Raw genomic sequence first — 20,071 nt, forward strand, 5'->3', positions numbered from 1 at the left:
TGGCTCTGACTTCTCCATCAGTCATCCAGACTCACGGTAAGTCATGCTACAAAACATGTCTGAACCTCCTCTGATAAACAGTAATTAAGAGACGGAAGTGAATTGAATCCTCACGTTCACTGCTCTTCATTTTCCTTAAAATTGGTAAAAATGCTGCCTTATAGTAGATAGTATTCACATCTTCAAAGAATTCATTCATACATTTTTTGATGATCAAACAGAGTAAATGGGGCCGGCCCAGTGGCGCACTGCTACAGTGCGCCGCTTGGGAGTGTGGCGACGCTCCCGCCGACGGTTCGGATCCCACATACAGACCGGCCACTCACTGGCTGAGCAAGGTGCGGGTGCAACACCGAGGGTTGCGATCCCGTTGCCAGTCCCGGTCCGGTACGGGCGCAACACTGAGGGTTGCGATCCGTTGCCGGTCACGAAAAAAGACAAAAAGGAAAAAAAAAAAAAACAGTAAATAAATTCAGATTTCATTTTTAGAAGTAAAAATAAGGTGTATTCATAATAACTATCTTTAATAACTCTATTATTTATTTTTACCCTTGGGGAATGCACAAGCATAGACATTGTCAGCATCTTCAACATTTATTAAAAAGATACACTCTTTATACTAACGCAAAAGGATAAGACTCTTCTTCCCACTCTAAAAATCTCTTCTTTACTGTAAAGAATTCTTCACTGCATTCAAACTAAGACTCTGGAGCACTCGACAGCGAGGTGTTTGGGATGACCGGCCAGAATCACTTGTTTTTCTCTCTTCTCAATTAGACAACTGAAAATAGGAACTTTAGTTCTAAATATTAGAAGCAAAGTCTAAATATTAGAAAAATAAGGAGAGAGAATAATGCAAAATGCTTCCAAAAACATGAGGTGAGAGACAGCTTGTATGTTCATGTTGTGGCAGATTCAGATGAAATCTTCAGTTTTTAATCTTCAGGTTCATATCTGAAGATATAAATTAAGAGCACAGTGTCATGATAATTTTGTTGCTGTTGTTTTCATCATAATTACCAATTAGTATACTTGAAGCACCTCCAGTGACTAAGCCAGTATATTATATTTTTCACTTAAAATTACTGCTATGGTAGAAGTCAGATACATTCAAGGCATCATGACGGTGACTCAGAGGGGATTTCTGTATCAGGGGGGAGGATGGACCAGATAACGTCTAAGACTCCAAGTCTCTATATTCAGCATTTAGATCTGTGATTAGCTTAGTATAACTATCTCAATTGTCAGATCGACACAAATAGTTGATATGACTATGTGAGTAAAGGGTTAACAAACCCCCTTCTCTAAAGACAAATTTGATTTTGAATTTACTTTATAGTTCTGTTCCCCTGGAACTCTGATAAAGGTAAAATGTCAACTGAGTTTCTAGGTAAAACCTCTGATGACAAAAATGACCCCAATTGGAAGACTACACCTGCGCCAGGAAGACTGTGAACAAGCCATAAATACGAGGCGGGAGCCACAGCTTTAGGTTTCCCTCTGTGCAGTGAGTTCTTGTAACTGGACATGTCCCTAACTGAGCATTATGTGACTGCTACAAGAGATACCAATCCTACGTACCATGGACTTCTAAGCCAAGCTGGCTAAGGCACCCATCTGCGTGGATCTCATCCTCTCCAACCTAGATTGTCACTTGAGGGCACAGTAAGACCAGCTCTTGGACTGCTGTGAGGAAACCACTGAGGAGAAATGCCTAATGCTGCTCTGTGAGCTTGCTGTGTTTCCTGTCTGATATCCTGCTGAGTGAATCCATTGCCAAGAGTAGCTTATTGTAGTTGTGTGTGAGTCTAACGGTCTAGCTGAACCTAAAAAGAAGCCTGGGAGAGCCTTACAAACAAGGCCAGGCTGAAGCTTCTTTGCTTTCCTTACACTAAGGTTTCTAGACTAAATGACTGTGCAATTACCAGCCTAACCTCTCTAGACACAAGCTTAGATTAACAGAAAACAAATATCAACCCAGCAGGAAGATAAATCTGAAGGCGGGCTCAGTGTAGCTTACTTGGCCAGTCTTTTCCTCAGGTCTTTGATTTGGTTGTTCTTCTTGTTAAGAATCTCTTTCATGTTTCGATAAGCTGCTGTTTGTTGAAATTTCTTCTCTAATTCCTGCTTAGTGAAAAATGTCAGCCCATTACTAAGAAATAGTTAAGGAAAAAAATAACAAATGTGATGAAAATATATATTTTTTTGCTCTAATTTTATAATATTTTGCTTTTGTTATTTTCTAATTTCCTTTAAAAGCATAATTATGTAAAATTAAGACTATTCAAACTTTAAAAACATTCCTTCAAATGAGAAGCCAATAAAATAGTAACATTTTCCCAAGTACAATGTTTGCAAATAACTCAAGCATACTATGCCATAGACATGGGAAATCTATTTGAATATTAAACTAATATTCAGGGAAAATAAGCATGATATTTTTCCAAATCCCAAAGTAGTGTCAGTATTTTAGGGAGGAGGATTTTTAATTTTGTTAAATTTCAGCTCCCATATTCTTAAGAGTCAAATCCCTAAAGTAAAGAATCTAGCTCTGTGCATAACACTTCATATAAGTTGTAAAAAAGGTACAGAAATCCTTAAAAAAAGAAAAGTCACCCCTCCCTCTGCCAGGCAGTAGGAGGAACAAGCAGCAGAGCAGCACAGGGGTGCAGGGTGGGTGTGGGCTGCCTGTGGAGGAGCGTTTACCACACCAGAGCAGAGAAGCTTTCTAATTTCATCACAGACACTTTAGTACCGAAAATGGAACCAGTGCCCAGAAATGATAAATCTTTAAAACATATATTGGCTAATACCTTGAGAAAAAATAATCTGAATTTGCAGTTGTCCAATGTTCGTCTTAGTCACACTTGTTTCTTTATACTGTGTGTATCAGTTAATTGGACGTGAACAGACAAATCCCTTAAACACTATCTTCTGACCTTTTCAGCCATGCTCAGCTGCTCCTGAACCCTGAGTAGGTCGTGCTTGGCTGTTGCTAGATTCTCCTCCAGGGACTTCTGGTTTTCTGTCTTGTCATTAAGTGTCTTCTGAAACTCACTCTTTAAAGCAGCAACTGTGTTTTCCAAGTCACTCAAGTCTCGGGCCTTTATAATATCCTATGAAAAATAAATATGTGAACATAATTTCATGTTGACATTTTAAATACTAACTGCTTTAGAATGGTGATTCAACATCGTAGGATATCAAAGAAATGATACTGTGTGCTGTGTGTGCACGCCAGCCTCCCTCGCTAGCATGGGTAAATGCCAGCCCCTTCAGGGTTGCCAGCAGGCACCCAGTGTGCAGTGTCTGCACACTGAAGACACTCAGTAGTCACTAGATTCCAAATATATAAAATACGATTTTCCCAGTCTAAGAGAAATGGGAGAGAGGTGAGATCCTAAAGCTGACAGTGTTGTATGGACCAGAGTTGGGATGGCAATTAGGTTTCATTTTGACAAACCAAGTTAAGAAAATACTGATGAAGAATTTTGAATTCTTCAAAATGATAGAGATGGAAAGAATAATAAAATTAATACAATTTATATCAAAAACTTAATAGACATGTTTTAGCCATTATTTACAAGAAAATATGAGGGCATAATTAATGATAACTGGTTATATGGTTTTCTAAATTTATAAGGTTTTCAGTTTTTTATGTTAATGAGATATGCACATTTTGGTATATATAGATAACTGCAGCATAATAAAGCAGCTAGATCTTGTTTTTGACTGGATAAAATTGATGACAGAAAAGAGTTGTATTACTATGACAGGAAAATGGTCTATAATTGCTAAATATGTAGATGAAGCAGTACTTTCAACAAAATAAAAAATTCTTGCTCATTTTTAAAATCTGCTCTTTAAAAAGATTTTATTTCATTGCAACTAGTGAGGGCATGTGTCCATTTTGTTTTTGTGTGCAAATCTTAGAGTAAAATTGGAACAAAGCCCAAAATAGCTTTTAAAAAAATGCATCATCCAAAAATGTCTGCAATTGTTTCACTTTTGAGAAATTATAGGGCTGTTCTGAAACATTCAGCTGTTTTGTTAATCTATGGTCCTTGGCATATAAATGGTTGAAAATCACATACATCATCTTTTGGTTTTTTTAGCCATACAAGAATTATCCTCCTATTTTAAAAATATCTACAGATGAAATGGTACAATGTGTGAGATTTGCTTCAGAAAATCATGAGAGGAGGGAAAGAAAGTAGAGATGGAGATGAAACCAGACCAGCCATGCAATGATGATTGGGAAAGCTGAGTGATCAGGATGGGGGTTCATTATACCACTCTACTTTTGTACGTTTCAAATTTTTCACAGAAAAATGTTTAACAAAAACCTAATGAAATAGACTTTGGGGGCCGGCCCGGTGGTGCACTTGGTAGAGTGCAGCGGCGCTCCCGCCGAGGGTTCGGATCCCATATAGAGACCGGTCCGCTCACTGGTTGAGCGCGGTGCGGGCGCGACACCAAGGGTTGCGATCCCGTTACTGGTCACGAAAAAAAAAAAAAAAGAAATAGACTTCAGGATTGTTTAGTAGACATTTACAATGACAGTACAACCAGAAGAAAAGCCAGTGGTGCACTGAAAATTTACCCAACTGGCCCCACTCACATGAAATCATGTTACAGCATCTATGCTCAATGGAAAGGCCTTAGGAGACAACCGTGCACACTATGACTTCCAGCAGGCAGAGAGACATTCAGTCATGACACTCAGATATGCCTGAAGAACTACAACACTGGATTTCACTGTACTACACAGAGCTGCTAAATATAGATGGATTTGAAGATTTATAATGAGTAAATTCATTCTACTTTGTCACACTCATCAAAGGCAAACTTAAGTAAAAGTATAAAAAAACCCCAATACAAATCAATTAACTAAAAACTTTTCCTTTCTTCATTTCCTTTTTTCCCATTGTAATTAGACATCACAATGAAAGGGCAATAAATTGAAGAATATCTTGCATTTCACTGAAATCCCAGGACACATTAGGCACGTGAACTGTGTTTCTGCCCCCTCTGACCTGGAGGAAGGATGGAGGGAAGGGCACTGGTTCTCACCTGGCCTTTCTTGGGCAAAGATGTCCCAATACAGGAAAACAGTGGCATTTATCTCAGGGAGTGGCAGGGGGAAGGGTGTAATGAACAGTGTCTAAGACTTAAGTTTATAGCTTTATTCTATTTAGAATGTGTGAAAAAGCCAGCTAAAACGTGTGTCACCTTTTGATTTCCTTGATCAAGCTGTAAATCTTGCAGTGTTCTTTCTAGTTTTGACTTCTCATCCAATGCATTTGTAGCCTATAATCAAATTTAAACAAAACACATTCAGTATTTAATCTGTAGGTAGCTCTTTCAATAATTTTGTTTAAGGATTTCTCAGTTACCTGTATTTCAATGGTCTTCAGCCTTGACTTCAATTTCTCATTCTCTTCTTGAAGTCTTAAAATTTCCTATGTCAATAAATTCAAGATTTATTTTAACAAAATATTGTAATGCTTGAAATTAGTACTTGCTTCACTTAAATTTTTAATTTTTTTTTTTTTCCTTTTTGTCTTTTTTCGTGTCCGGCAACGGATCACAACCCTCAGTGTCGCACCCGTACCGGACCGGGACCGGCAACGGGATCGCAACCCTCGGTGTTGCTCCCACACCTCGCTCAGCCAGTGAGCGGGAACCGGTCTGTATGTGGGATCCGAACCCTCGGCGGGAGCGCCACCGCGCTCCCAAGCGGCACACTGTAGCAGTGCGCCACCGAGCCGGCCCCAAATTTTTAAATTTTAAATTAAATTTAAATTATCTAATAGCCCCCAAATCCACATGCCCTGGTTATTCGTAATATCCCAATTTTGCCCAGTCCATCAGCCTCAATACTGTTAGTCAGCTTTGTCTCTAAGATTTCTAGTTCTTTCTCTTTCAGTCTCTCAGACACACATTTCCTCTTTCAGCCCTCTGTTCTCAGACTTTCCAAAGTCCCCCTGCCCTGCTATCTCTCATCTAGCTGGCCTGCAATTCCTGGGTCCATTCTCAGCCTACACTGCACACTATTTCCACTTATCCTGGAAACACCATCTTCACCATTTCAGTGCCCCGTGCTCAAGCCCCCAAATGGTTCTGACTGAGCAGAGGCCAAACACCTTTGCTCTTATGCAGCCAACACAAGAGTCACCTATCAGTATAGTCTTATTTCTCACTATGCTCCAACACATGCATTGGCTCAGTCAGAGAGCACTGAGCTCTGCTGCAAGTCATGACACCCTCTGTCTGCCTCTGGCCACTGCCCATTCTGTTCCGCTGCCCCACATGCCCCTTCTCTTCCCTCTGACAATTTAATCTGTCTTGACCTTCAAGGCCCAGCCCAGGTGTCATCTTACCTAAGATCCTGTTCTTATCATTTCTCATCTACATGAAACTGCGTCTTCTCTGCTACCCTGTGACACCCGTGGCACACAGGAAAGAATTCTCCTGTCTCTTTCTAGAATATTAGTTCTGTCTTCCCAATGAAGCTATTACTTTTTGAGAGCAAGGACTAGGTATTACACTGCCTTTTTTATTTCTAACAACACTTAGCAAAATATTGAGAATACAGGAGTCACAGTATTTATTTGTATACTAGAAATAATTTATTTGTATACTGATAAATAATTTTTATAAACTTCTTTTAAAAACCTTCATTGTATAAAAATATTTATATGTATACTGATAGTTTATAAACTTCTTTTTAAAAATCTCCATTGTTATCACAGATCACAAACTTCAAATGTCCATCAATAAACTCAGTCCAAAATTCCATGCTCTTCCCTTTACCATGGAAACATGTGATCAAGAACTGCTTCAGACTTTCTAGAAGATTGGTATGCCCTCTTCTGGCCCACTGGGCACCATTAGGTAAAACTACTGTGCTGGACCAAAGCCTGAGTCAACCTCTTTCCACCTTTGTTTCTCTACCCTAGAGCTGTTCAGACAATGAGAGGTTTTCCTTTTTCAAAATGATGACTACATTACCTTATTAAGGAGTTCTGCTGTTCCACCTTCATTAAGTGGAACAAGTTTTGGCTTTATGACATCTATGATGGGCTGAAACAAAATTAAAAAAGCAAATTAAAATCAACACAGAATAAAGCATGTACATATATAATCATTGAACACCTGCACTTTCTAAGTGGAAGACACTGTATATAAACATATCCGCTGGGATGTCAGTTCCACAGGTGTGGGGATTTTTGTTGGTTTTGTATTCTGTTACATCCCAGTGCCTAGGACATGCCTGACCCACAGTGCCCAATACATGTTAGAGATAAAAATGAAACCCATCCTCCCCATATCTTTTATTTATTTATTTGTTTGTTTGTTTATTCATGGTGGCTGGCCAGTGTGGTGATCCAAACCCTTGATCTTGGTGTTACAAGGCTGAACTCTAACCAACTGAGCTAACTGGCCAGCCTGGCCCCCCCATATCTTTTTTAAAAATACAGATGGAAGGGAAAAGAGGGAAGAAGGGAGGGAGGGAAGGATGGAAAGAGCTCAAAGCCAGACCTGATATAGATCCTACCATCTAGGAACCGGGATTTTAATCAGTGGGAGCTAAAACAGATTTCTGCATGAACTTCAGACTCTGAAAATAACTGTAATATTGGTGAGGATTTAGGCAGCTACCCTACAGATGAAGAATAACTTGGCACAAATATTCTGGAAGTTTAGCAATACATATTAAAAACAAAAGAATCCATGCTTTCTGACCCAGAAATTTCTTAGCCAGAAATATGTCCCAAAGGAATAATTGGAAAATGTTTTGTATGTGTATGTACAAGGATTCACCTCAGCAGTATTTAACTATCCAACAATGGAATATTTATGGTGCCTCTATAAAATGGAATGGTAAATGTTCACTGCAAATAATGCAAATGATTAAGAAGAGAAGTAGGGAAGTAGGAAATTACTGGTATTATCTCCACTTGACAGATGAAGGAAATGAGACTCAGCCATCTCAGGTAACCTGCTCAGGGTCACATGGCTAGGGAGTGACAGTGCCAGGATGGATACTCAGGTCTGGCTAACCCCAAAGCCTGTGCTCTGCAACATCTGATGGAGAGTTTACATGGCTGGTATTCTGACTTGACAGCAGGGATTGTGTGTGTGTCTGTGTGTGCGCGCTACATGTACGTGTGTGTAGGTTATAATACACAAAAGTTTTTCATAGTATCTTCCAAAACTTTTCTTTTGCCTGAAAATCTGAGAGGCAATTTTTGAATTCTATTCTTGAATTGAATGCTTTTCCTTGAAAGTTCTCATCTGGACCTTGGAATGTTTTGAGTGATTTCAGGATTTTAAATACTGGTTATTAAGACATGGAATTAGAATGACCAAAAATTACCTTTTTATTTGAAGACGTTAATTCTGCTTTTTCAAATTCTGCAACTTGTTCTAATAATTCTCTGAAAGACAAAAGCAAATATTAAAAAATATTCATTTAAAGTAGGTTTGTATCACACATAAGAATAAAATCACCAGTACCAACCTATTACATGCCAGAGAGAACAGAGCAAGATGGATAAAACTTTACCACATTAAAAATAATACTTAGTTACAAATGGTTGAGAATCCAACTGCACAGACTCAAATTTGAATCATCCACATGAACTAGTATTTTTCACCTACTAGGTGCACAATGTATATTGCTAGAAATAAACTACAATGTTAATACAATGAGTGAAATTTGTAGTCAACTCTATTTCTGAGGTCCTGTGAGGAGATGGCTCTATTACGTAATAGACATTGTTAGCTACTAGGTGTTCAAGGAAGACAAACTGATTTTTAATAGAGTAGCTGTAGAAAAAATGAAATTAGTCCACAGTATCTACTGAAAAAGAGTATCACACATTCCCAGGAAAGACATGGTGTGGGGTGAGCTGCCTAATGGCTGGCAAAGGTAAATGAGAGCTGACTGTATACAAGCTCACAGTGACCGGCAGTGACGGCTCGCCTCACCTTCCCCAAACATCAGCTTCTCAGAGTTTTCTAACCAGCCACCCAGTGGCTGTTGCAGAAGTTAAATGATTTTCCTTTCCTGCCTGTAGGCTGTCCTTGCTGTTCAACACTCTCCACGTGACCCAACATGCTGCAACTGTGCTTAGAGAGCAGTTGACAGGGCTTGGCGGTCAGTCCTTCCCGATTTCTAGCATACCTTTTCTCCGAATGACTTTCAACTTCAATTTTACCATATTTTTTTGAAATTAATGAGCTCTTTGGTATTGTTGACTATAAACTTTTTTTACATTTTATGTTTCCTATTTAAAGATGATAAATACATAATTTTAAATGTAATTAACTTAGAATTAAACTTCCAATGCTACTAGTCTGAATTGATGGTATTTATTATATTTGAATTAATTTTTCAACTGTATCATAATCTTTGTTTCTTAGTTGACCTATCTATAAAGACCGATTGTAGTACTGACCAAGCTAACAAAGATGCCGTACTGAATAATTAGCCTGAAAAGGAACTTCATAAATCTCAAAAGCCTTTATGATATCCTGGTACAGTAGAAACAGAGAATTATAAAAGGATGGTGAGAAGTATCTAAGAGATCACGCAGTGACTGGATGCTTACCTGTTTTCAAGTTCAGAGATGTCTGTCTGCAGCTTAAGGTACCACTTTTCAGCTTGTGAAAACAGCTGCCGCAGGAGTAGCACATTGGTGTAGGCGGTGTTAATGAGCTCAGACTCTACCTCACTATGAACCACAGTCTGCAACCCGTTCAGGACTTCGGACACTTCATCTATGGTGAAGGTCTCCTCCACCAACCTGAAAAAACAACCATGATCCTAAGCTTGAGAAATAACAAAAACAGTTTACAAAATACAACAACATTAAGAAACGCACATTCCATGTCATCTAAGGGATTAAAGGATTACAGTGAAAATCTCTCTGGGAACTATCTTCTTTATTAATAAAACAGAAAATATTTAAACTCTATTTTTGATACTGAAACAATTAAATTGTGGTTAATTCTTCAAATGTGCACATCCTTTAATACAGCTAAATGCTCAGAAACATTCCCCAAACCATCATCTACTTTTTTCTTTAATTTTTCAGTATTAAATGTTTTTTACTTCAATCTCCACTAAAATTAGTCTTATCACATTTACTAATTTCAAAAGTCACCTGGAAGGTGTAGTTTCTTCTATTATTTCTCCAGCATTTTAATAATTGTATGAACTATTCACATGTTGGTAAATGCCTGTGAGAAATAAATGTAATTATATACTGTTTCTCTTAGCATTCTTGAGACCCCAAAGAAAAAAAAGCTTAACTTAAAGCTCCACTGACTACTCCACAAAAATGAACATCATCAACACTAGCATTAACAATCTGTTCTCACACAGAGAATGTTTGGGTCAGAAGGGAACTTTGGAGCCATCTTCTTCAATCCCCTATCTTTACAGATAGGAACACAGGCTTGGAGGGTGAAGGTGACTTGCTTGCAGTCCCACTGGGGATGACTAAACCCCACGATTATTTTCAGCAATCTCAGCAACATGCCCAAAAGCTTCTGTGTGCCTCCTACTTTCACTGAGAGCTTCACGGTAACGCAGTCCTCTCCTCTCCCTGCTTCTGCCCTCCAAAGTCCCTTATCCATCAGACTCTCAGATAAAAGCAACTGCCCCAACCTCAGCTTTATCTTCTTCCTCTCTTCCAAAAGTACATAATCAAACAAGATCTCGTTTCACTAAAGTCCTATAGTTATACTCAAGCTAACAGTATTTGACTTACGATTCTTGAACATTTTATCTAGCCAGAATATACCTGCTCTCAAAAAATAAAACTTTAACTATTTTTTATAAAAGTCCTTATTAAATATATTAATAATCTCTCTATATTCTTAAATAGAACATACCATGTTCTCACCAATTAAATTGTTGCTTTCATCTGCTGGGGGGCTAGGAAACCAGATTATCAGATTAGTTTAATGGGTTGAACAGATAACGGTCTAAGGCTGGTGGCCTCTACTACTGAGCAAAGTTCATGGCTTTATGACAGTGGTACCTCACTTGGAGGTATTTTTTACTTATGTCTACTTAATATTTAATTATCTTCCATTATTGGGCCAATCAAATTAATTATCTCTTGCTACAAATCAACTAACAGTTTTGGTACCAGTCACAAGTTTTTCATGATTTCCTGCTGTTTTCCCATCTCCTAATTCTTCAGTATGAACTACATAGGTGTTTTCTCACTAATTGCCACGTCTTGTGGCTCTAATCTTTCAATTAATAACTCAAGCAAAGTTCTGGAATGTTCAATACGGCAAGCCAATCATTAACCTACAAGTCCTTAGCAATTTCCTGATTAAACTTTGCTATCCTATAATTATCATCATGTGCATGTCTGATAATAGATTCATTGCTCCCACTACAATCTAATTTCTTGGGTTTCATATATCCACGAGGCTTAGTGTAGCTGCTTGCAGTGAGTAATTGCTCATGATAATCCCAGGAACAGTTTGTTATGTCCTCTGCTACAGCATCCCCACATTGGCTACCAGAAAGGATCCACGTTCCCATTTGGTTTTCTTAGAGTCCTCTGGTACCTGCTCTCCTTGAGGTCTTGGAAGCAGGAATCTACAGTTTTGAGTCTCAAGCCTCTCTTTGAACGAGCAAAACGCATATAATTAATAACTTCGTTTTGATGGTGCTCATTTAGGCCCAACTCTGCCTGAAAAAGAGAGGAGTAATTTAATTGTTAAGTCTTGAAGATTTGATAAAAGAACCAACAATGAAAATATACAGGATATTCTATGCTACGGACTGCTAGATGTCCATCTAATTCTGTTTTTCCCTTCTTTCTGGCGGCATGGCTGCCCGGCTAGATGATACTTCCAGCCCACCTTGCAGTCAAGTGAGGCCCTGTGACTACTTTGCAGCAATGGATGTGAGCAGAACAGATATTGGCTATTTCCAAAGCCTGGGCCTTAAGATATTGGGTACACCTTTGCCACTCTTTCTTCTCTGGAACCTGGAAGAGGTGGTGACTCAGTGGAACTGTGCAGACAACATCAATGCCCAGGGGTTGGGGGAGCACAAGATGAAAGGGACCTGTGTTTCTACCTCATGGAATAGCACTGACCCACTCTCCTGACATGAACAATGAGATGGCTGTTAAGTGAGAGAGAAATAAACTTCTGTATTCTTTAAGCCACTGTTTTTAGGGGTCTTTATTACAGCAACTTAACCTAACTCCATCAAATACAGCTTTAAAAAGTATACTTGGTTTGGAAATGGCCATTAATTTGTCTTTATTTTAAACCAGATGAAAGCTTGACAGATATTTAAGAGGCAAGCCCAAGAACGCAGGGATGTCAGAGTAGAACAGGTCAACTAAAAGCAAGGCTTCAGCCATGTTACTTGGATTTGTAATTAAGAAGTTGCTGATGTACTTTACCAAAGCAATTTGAGTAGCGTATGCATTTAAGGACTAGATGATAGAACGGAGATAGCAAGAATAAAAGGGAAGTGAGAGGGAAACCTACATGCTACACAAACGCAATGTGTTTTAGTTGCATATGTACCTGACTTGTGACTAACAACGAGACATTTCCTCTAGGCATTTTTAAAAAAAACAACTGGATACCTACATTAGAGACAATGTTATCTCTTATATACAAATCAATATGGGTGAGAATATCCCAATTTGGAAATACAGTCACGTTTCACTTAACTATGAGGATACATTTGGAGAAATTTGTTGTTAGGTGATTTCATCACTGTGTGAACATCATAAAGTGTACTTACACAAATCTAGATGGTATAGCCTACTACACCACCTAGCCAATTGCTCTGACCATCGTCATATATGTGGTATATCGTTCAGCGAAATGTCATCATGCAACTTTATCTCAAAACAATGTAGCAAACAAAACAAATAAACCACAAATTCTCATTCTGGTCTGTGGTATTAAAGCTACACTCTTCAGTCCTTAAGACCCCCCAAACTCTTTCTCTAAACCTGTTTCCCAGGATTCTACTATATGAACACTCTTCTTTAGACAGCCTAGACTGCCCATCAGCCCTGAATCATGACTTAAAATGTCCTGCCTTGACTTTCACTCATGTTACCCTGATCTTTGCCTAAAAGTAGCTCTCCACTTCTATTCAAAAATCTGAATCCTACCCAGTGGTGTGCTGGTACAGTTTAACAACAGGCTTTCTGGGTAGGGGACCCTGATGTGTAGCCCTTGCTGATTTCCATGATGTAAATACTTCCACTATCGCCAATTTCAAGCTGCCAATATAATGCCACCGAATGCAGAGGTGAGAAGAAATGCATACAATTGGCTTTCACTAACCACTACACGCAAGTTCCACCACATCACTAAATTCCTACCCACTGTTCAAGGACTGTTTTACCTACTCTATGACACCTCCCAATGTACCCTCGGTGACTCTATAGTTATGCCTTCCTCCAAAAATTAGCATATATCATGTCTGCTACTTATTTGGCACCACCAAAGACTGATTACTACCTAGTGTTAAGGTGGTACTTCATTCTTTTTTTCAGATGTTGCTCCTCCAACTAGATGGTAAGCTCCATGAGGGCATGAATTATGACACCTGGCACAGTGCCTTGTGCAGAGTGGGTGGCCAATTCATACCTGTTAATTACTTTTTCTCCTGTCAAGGAGAGTTAAGATTGTCCTAGGACCAAGAAGAAAAAAATTACTCAAAGTGAGAAGGATGAACTTTGGGACTAAGGACAGAAAAGTTCCTAGACTGCAATGGATCGGAGTGAAAAAAGGGAGCAGAAAGCTGAGTTCAATAGGAGAAACAGCATCAGCCTAGGAAATGGCTATTCACAACCTCTGCTTCCACATGTATACTACATGTACATAGGTCAAATCACTAAAGAGTTGTTACTCCGGCTACCAAATGACTGGAAAGCTGCTAGTTGTGAGTGGGGCTCAGAATAGGAGAAGGCTCTGCAGCAGGTCCAGGCTGCCATGCAAACTGCTGAGCCCCTTGGGCTGTATGATCGAGCAGACTCAATGGTCCTTGAGGTGTCAGTGGCAGATAGGGATGCTGTCTAGAGCCTTTGGCGGGCCCGTAGAGGTGAGTCACAGTGGAGACCCTTAGGATTTTGGAGCAAGGCCCCATCATCCGCAGATAACTACTCTCCTTTTTCGAGACAGCTGTTGACCTGCTACTGGGCCTTAGCAGAAACTGAACGCTTGACTATGGGTAACCAAGTTACCATGCAAGTTGAGCTGCCCATCGTGAACTGCGTGTTATCTGACCCAGCAAGTCATATGGTTGGGCGTGCACTGTAGTGCTCCATCATCAAATGGAAGTGGTATATATGTGATCGGGCCCAAGCCGGTGCTGAAGGCAGAAGTAACTTACATGAAGAAGTGGCCCAAATGCCCATGATTCCTACTCCTGCTACACTACCTTTTCTCCCCCAGCCTGCACCTATGGCCTCGTGGGGGGTACCCTATGATCAATTGACAGAGGAAGAGAAGATTAGCGCCTGGTTCTGTGCAATATGCAGGAACCACCCAAAAGTAGACAGCTACAGCACTACAGCCCCTTTCTGGGACATCCGTGAAGGACAGTGGTGAGGAGAAATCTTCGCAATGGGCAGAACTTCAGGCAGTGAATCTGGTTGTGCACTTTACTTGGAAGGAGAAATGGCTAGATGTGCAATTATATACCAATTCATGGGCTGTAGCCAATAGTTTGGCCAGATGTTCAGGAACTCAGAAGAAACATGGTCGGAAAGCTGGTGACAAGGAAATGTGGGCGAAGAAGTGTGTGGATAGACATCTCTGAGAGAGCAAAGGACGTAAAGATATTTGTTTCCCATGTGAATGCCCACCAAAGGGTAACCTCAGCAGAGGAGGAGTTTAATATAATCAGGTGGACAGGATGAGCCATTCTGTAGATACTAGTCAGCCTCTTTCTCCAGCCACCCATCATTGCCCAGTGGGCTCATGAACAAAGTGCCATGGTAGCAGAGATGGAGGTTATGCATGGGCTCAGCAACATGGACCTCCATTCACCAAGGACAACCTGGTGACAGCTACTGCTAAGTGCCCAATCTGTCAGCAGCAGATACCAACACTGAACCCCCAATATGGCACCATTCACCAGGGTGATCAGCCAGCTATCTGGTGGCAGGTTGATTACAATGAACTGCTTCCATTATGGAAGGGGCAGCATTTTGTCCTTACAGGAATAGACACTTACTCTGGATGGGGATTTACCTTCCCCACGTGCAACACTGCTGCCAAAATGACCATCCATGGTCTCACGGAATGCCTTATTCACCATCATGCTACTCCACACAGCATTTCTTCTGACCAAGGAACTCACTTTACAGCCAAAGAAGTGTGGCAATGGGCTCATGCTCATAGAATTCACTGGTCTTACCATGTTCCCCATCATCCTGAAGCAGCAGGCTTGATAGAATGGTGGAATGGCCTTTTGAGGTCACAGTTACAGCACCAGCTAGGTGATAATATCCTGCAGGAATGGGGCAAAGTTCTCCAGAAGAGAAATACAAAATACATCCGTATTTTGTATTCTGTAAAACAGTACCCAATATATGGTACTGTTTCTCCCATAGCCAGGACTCACGGGTCCAGGAAACAAGGGGTGGAAATGGGAGTGGCACCACTCATCATTACCCCTCATGATCCACTAGCAAAATTTTTGCTTCTGTTACTGAGACTTTATGTTCTGCTGGCCTAGAGGTCTTAGTTCCAGAGGGAGGAATGTTTCCACCAGGAGACACAATGATGAACTGGAAGTTAAGGCTGACAATTGGCCACTTTGGGCTCCTTGCCTCTGAGTCAATAGGCTAAGAAAGGAGTTATGGGGTTAGTTTGGGTTCCTGATCCGGACTAGCAAGGGGAAGCTGGACTACTATTCCAAATGGAGATAAGGAAAATTATGTCTGACATACAGGAGATCTCTTAGTACTACACATGCCCTGTGATTAAGGTCAATGGGAAATTACAGCAATCCCATCCAGGCTACAAACAGCCCAGACTCTTCAAGGAGGAAGGTTTGGGTCACTCTGCTGGGTAAAGAACCACAACAAGCTAAGGTGCTTGCTGAAGGCAAAGGGAACACAGAATGGGTAGAAGAAGAAAGTAGTTATAAATAACAGCTACAACCACATGACCAGTTACAGAAATGAGGACTGTAATTATCCCCCCTATTTTGTCAAGAATATGTCTGTGTATATTATATATATTAAGCATTTATCTTTGTTTTTGTTCCTCTTATTCTTTGTCCTGTAACATAAGATTTATTGACTTTATATCAGTATTTAAATATTTTTAACTTTACATCATAGTATTTACAGTTAAGTCATGGGACATCGGGAGAAGGCCCTCATCAGATGTGTTCCCTGGACTGTGGACTTCCCAGACTCCAAAACTGTGAGAAATAAATTTCATTTCTTTATAAATTACCCAGTTTCAGGTATTTTGTCATAAGCAACAGAAAACTAATACAGAGAGGAAATGGAATAGGTTGATGTGACAAAGCACTGGATTAAAAACCAGGTTTAAGTCTAGCTATGCAACTACCAACCTGTGTAACTGTTACCAGCTCAAGTCACTTAACTTCACTGGCATCAGCTTTACCATCTGTTAAATGAGAGGTAGCTATAATGATCAGCTGTAAAATGTTTAGAAACTATGGAAGGTAACCACATGGGGAAATCAGAATTTGAATTTTGTTGGAGAAATTCTCTGTTAAAAATTTTAAATGGGAGCTGAAAACACATAACAAGGAATCCTACCAGAGCATTACCAACCTAGTGTCTCAAAACTGTGCCTTAAAGTGTGTGGGGGGTGGGGGTGGGGATGCTAGGAGAAGAGAAGGGGTTAATGTACCAGAAATGGTTCCCTGTTCCTGACCATGCCCACAAATCCATATACCGTTTTACTATGAGAAGTACAAGGAACAAAATGTAATGATAAAAATGAGCACAATCTAATAAAACCTATCATATACTGAGTGCTTTAGCAAGTTCTGCGCTATTTGTTTTACATGCATTACTTCATTTATCATTTTAACAACCCCAGTGTAGTTCTTATCTGCAATTTACTAATAAAGAACCTAAGCTTGACTCCAGAGCGTCGGTTGTTAACCAAATTGACAGAAAGGAATGATAGCTGATAGAACAGAAAGTAACAGATATCAATTTTTGTGACGTCATCATCATTTTTTCAACTCATTTTCACTGTTTTAGGGAAATCAAGAGAATGAGTGGGACAGGTTCTAAGCTCAAAAAGGGTAGGGAACGCTGTTTTGTTCACAGCTGTATACTCAGCTCTGAGATAGTGTTTGGAATACAGTGTGGGCCAAAATAAGAGTTCTGGTTGCAGAGGAATCTCGGTAGTCCATTTAAGTGGCGCTCTCAACCCTGGTTTCATCCCTCTTTCTGAATACTTCAATACTACGTATTGTTCTAAGTATGATTGCTGTTTAAGCTGGCATGCTATTAACCTCTGGAGGGCCTAGTGGTCTTTTCTGAACAGGTCAAAACAAAGGAAAGGTCACCCAAATTTCCTCAGCTGTAAAATGGAGTGCTTGGATTCTTTAAGTCGCTTCCACATCACAAAGTTGGATTCAATTAACTACAGAGCGTGAATTCGTTCTCACTCCTCGGCTCGTTAACGTGTAACTTTACGCTGCCAAAGGCGTGCGTGCGCCCGCGCGCGCATGTGTGCAAACTTGGAGTTTGGACTAGAGTGCGAACCTGCCCCGCGCCTTCAGCTGGCAGCGCTTCCGTCTGGCTCTCTTCACGCGCCACCTGAGAGCTGCGACTTGGCCCGGGCACCCCCAGGCAGGAGCGAGGAACGAAGCGATGTGGTGCAGCGAGGCTGCTAGGAGAGGGCTTCACCCAGGATTATCCCGGAGGGGCGTGGGCCGAGGTCGACCGAACCTCCCGCGCCGGCGCACCCTCCCTTCCTCGGGAGGCCCGGGAGCGGGGTTCCTCAGGCCCGCTGAGGACGGCCATCATTCCGGGCCCACCCGCTCAGCGTCTCCAGCCCCGGCCGCTGTTCTCTCCTCGGCGCCAGCGGGTCGGCTACTCACCATGGCGGCGGACGGGAGCTGGCAGCCTAAGGGAGCGGGAGAGGCCAGGCAGACCCTTGCCACGCTGTGACCACCAAGAGTGGATGGAGCGCCGAAGCAGCGGAGGAAGGGAAGGGTGCTTGGAAGCCTCCGGTTGCTAATGGGAACGGAGGCACGTGGGCCTGCAGTTTTGCACTTTCATTGGTCCTCAAGATCACGCGACAGGAAGTGCCGTGTGACTGGCCGACCGCCGCATGCGCATTGGCTTCCAAAGGCAGAGGTCCCACCTTTTCACGCCACGCTAACTTTGGGGACCCGACTGCTGTTGCCAATGGTAACGGGAAGGGCGAGGCCGCCTGAAGTCCCCATCACGCTTGCGCCCCTGCGAGTCCGAGTCTGGATTGCTGGAAAGGGCTCGTCGAGCACTTCCCGCGGCCTTGGCGCCCCCAACCGTGGCCTGGAGGGCCGATTCCAGACCTTGAACCGGTCTCATGGGGCGTCGGGCGGGCGTGGCCCACACGTACTTTTTCTCTCCAGTTGTTCCTACCTGAGCGTAAAGGTGGCTGAGACAGGCCAACAACACCGGCGCTTCCAGGTTCCTAGATAGGAGCTTCGAACGATCTCTCCCCGACTCATTATTATTATTATTATTATTATTATTATTATTATTATTATTATTATTATTATTATTATTTTCTCATATATTGCTGCTAAAAGTCTCTAGCACCCTTTCCCTTTAAATAAATTGCAAAAAGCATCGGTTTTCTCAATGCACAGTGAATTTCAAAAGTTTCATTATGCCTGGAATCATTAGGGAAGCTTGTTGAACAATAGCTTCCCTGGCCTCACCCTTGGAAATTCTGATTCAAGAAGTCTATCTTGGGTTCTTGGAATCTTCAGATTTTACTGACGTGCCAGGAGGTATCACGAATCACTCTTTAAGAAACACTGTCTTAGAAAAGACAAAGGTGTAGGACGAGATAGATTACTGCAAATACCAGGGGCTCAGAGTTCTTCACTCATGATCCAGAGATGACCTGCAGGCAATTGCCCATGGAAGGATCTAGAGCCTCCAGGACAGGAACAGCAGACAGGCTTCTGTGTGTAACCTGGAACACTCCAAGGCATGGAAGGATGGTCTGGGGCCTTGGATTGGCTATGCTCAACTTCACCTTTAGTCAGGCTCCCTGCCCTTGGCCCCCCAATGGCATCTAGCCAGAATCTCTGTCTCCTTGCAAGGTCCATAAGGACAGGTTCTCTCAGCTTCCCCATAGTGACTCTCCTCCAAGCTCAATTCAAATTTCCATTTACCATGCCACTTTTCACATTTCTGTTCAGTGAGTGTTTGTTGAATTGGTAACAATGGTTGCCATTATTTAGTGCCTACTATGGGCTAGATACATTCCATTCCTAGAGTAAATTCTCACAGTATTTGGTTCTTATTTCAGTAGACACCCATTGTATTCACATAGTGAGGTCACTTTAACAGTTGTTGTGGATGCAAGATACAGAAGGAATTTCATAAAAACTTTTATGACGTACAACAGAGTTGGTCATCAGTTTGCACTGCTGAAGAAACAAGTGTATTTTTACAAAGGCAAAATCCTGTGCTTGCTAAGTGTTATTAAATCAGGGGGAACAAAGGAGTGGGTGTATAATGCAAATATTTCATTTGTGAAGATGTTTGTGGCTTGGGGATTTTTTAAAGTTGTTCTGTAAAACTGCATCAGCTAGTTATTTTACTTTAAAATTCTATTTTAATCTAAAACCTTCTGTACCAAGGAGATTATACTATCACTGTTTGCCAATCTACCCAACAGAGATGAATGTTGTTGCATAAGCTATCTAAATAGTGTCAGCAAATATGAACATGTATTTTCAGTCTTAAATTGATGAATTTGGCTCATGAAAAGGATGAACTTGTACTTCTGGTTGTTTACTAACTTAGGTTGATCACCAAAGCAAACAATTCAA

General features: G+C 41.1%; 1 protein-coding gene across 2 annotated transcripts; it reads right to left on the reverse strand.

The window, feature by feature from the left end:
* Positions 1 to 518: 518 nt before the first annotated feature.
* On the reverse strand, positions 519 to 18,242 carry LZTFL1 (leucine zipper transcription factor-like 1). Of its 2 annotated transcripts, none has more exons than XM_008579208.1 (10): positions 18,119 to 18,242; positions 11,602 to 11,726; positions 9,621 to 9,815; positions 8,384 to 8,444; positions 7,015 to 7,086; positions 5,397 to 5,462; positions 5,233 to 5,310; positions 2,940 to 3,116; positions 2,021 to 2,124; positions 519 to 954 (listed from the first exon to the last, which is right to left on the reverse strand). In XM_008579208.1, the coding sequence occupies exons 1-10, from the start codon at positions 18,119 to 18,121 to the stop codon at positions 936 to 938; spliced, it is 900 nt and encodes a 299-aa protein (XP_008577430.1). In that variant the 5' UTR covers positions 18,122 to 18,242; the 3' UTR covers positions 519 to 935. The 2 variants fall into 2 exon arrangements, with proteins under 2 accessions (XP_008577430.1, XP_008577431.1); XM_008579209.1 differs by lacking the exon at positions 18,119 to 18,242 and adding an exon at positions 17,781 to 17,915.
* Positions 18,243 to 20,071: the final 1,829 nt, after the last annotated feature.

Source organism: Galeopterus variegatus, unplaced genomic scaffold (genome assembly GCF_000696425.1).
Source record: "Galeopterus variegatus unplaced genomic scaffold, G_variegatus-3.0.2 Scaffold1832, whole genome shotgun sequence".
NCBI classification, from domain to species: Eukaryota; Metazoa; Chordata; class Mammalia; order Dermoptera; family Cynocephalidae; genus Galeopterus; species Galeopterus variegatus.

Excerpts from the sequence above, each read along its gene's own strand:
- LZTFL1 (XM_008579208.1), bottom strand. Across the intron at positions 9,816-11,601 it reads CAAGACCTCAAGGAGAGCAG|GTTGGTGGAGGAGACCTTCA; the intron begins GTACCAGAGGAC and ends TTGTTTTTTCAG. Across the intron at positions 5,463-7,014 it reads CAGCAGAACTCCTTAATAAG|GAAATTTTAAGACTTCAAGA; the intron begins GTAATGTAGTCA and ends TTATTGACATAG.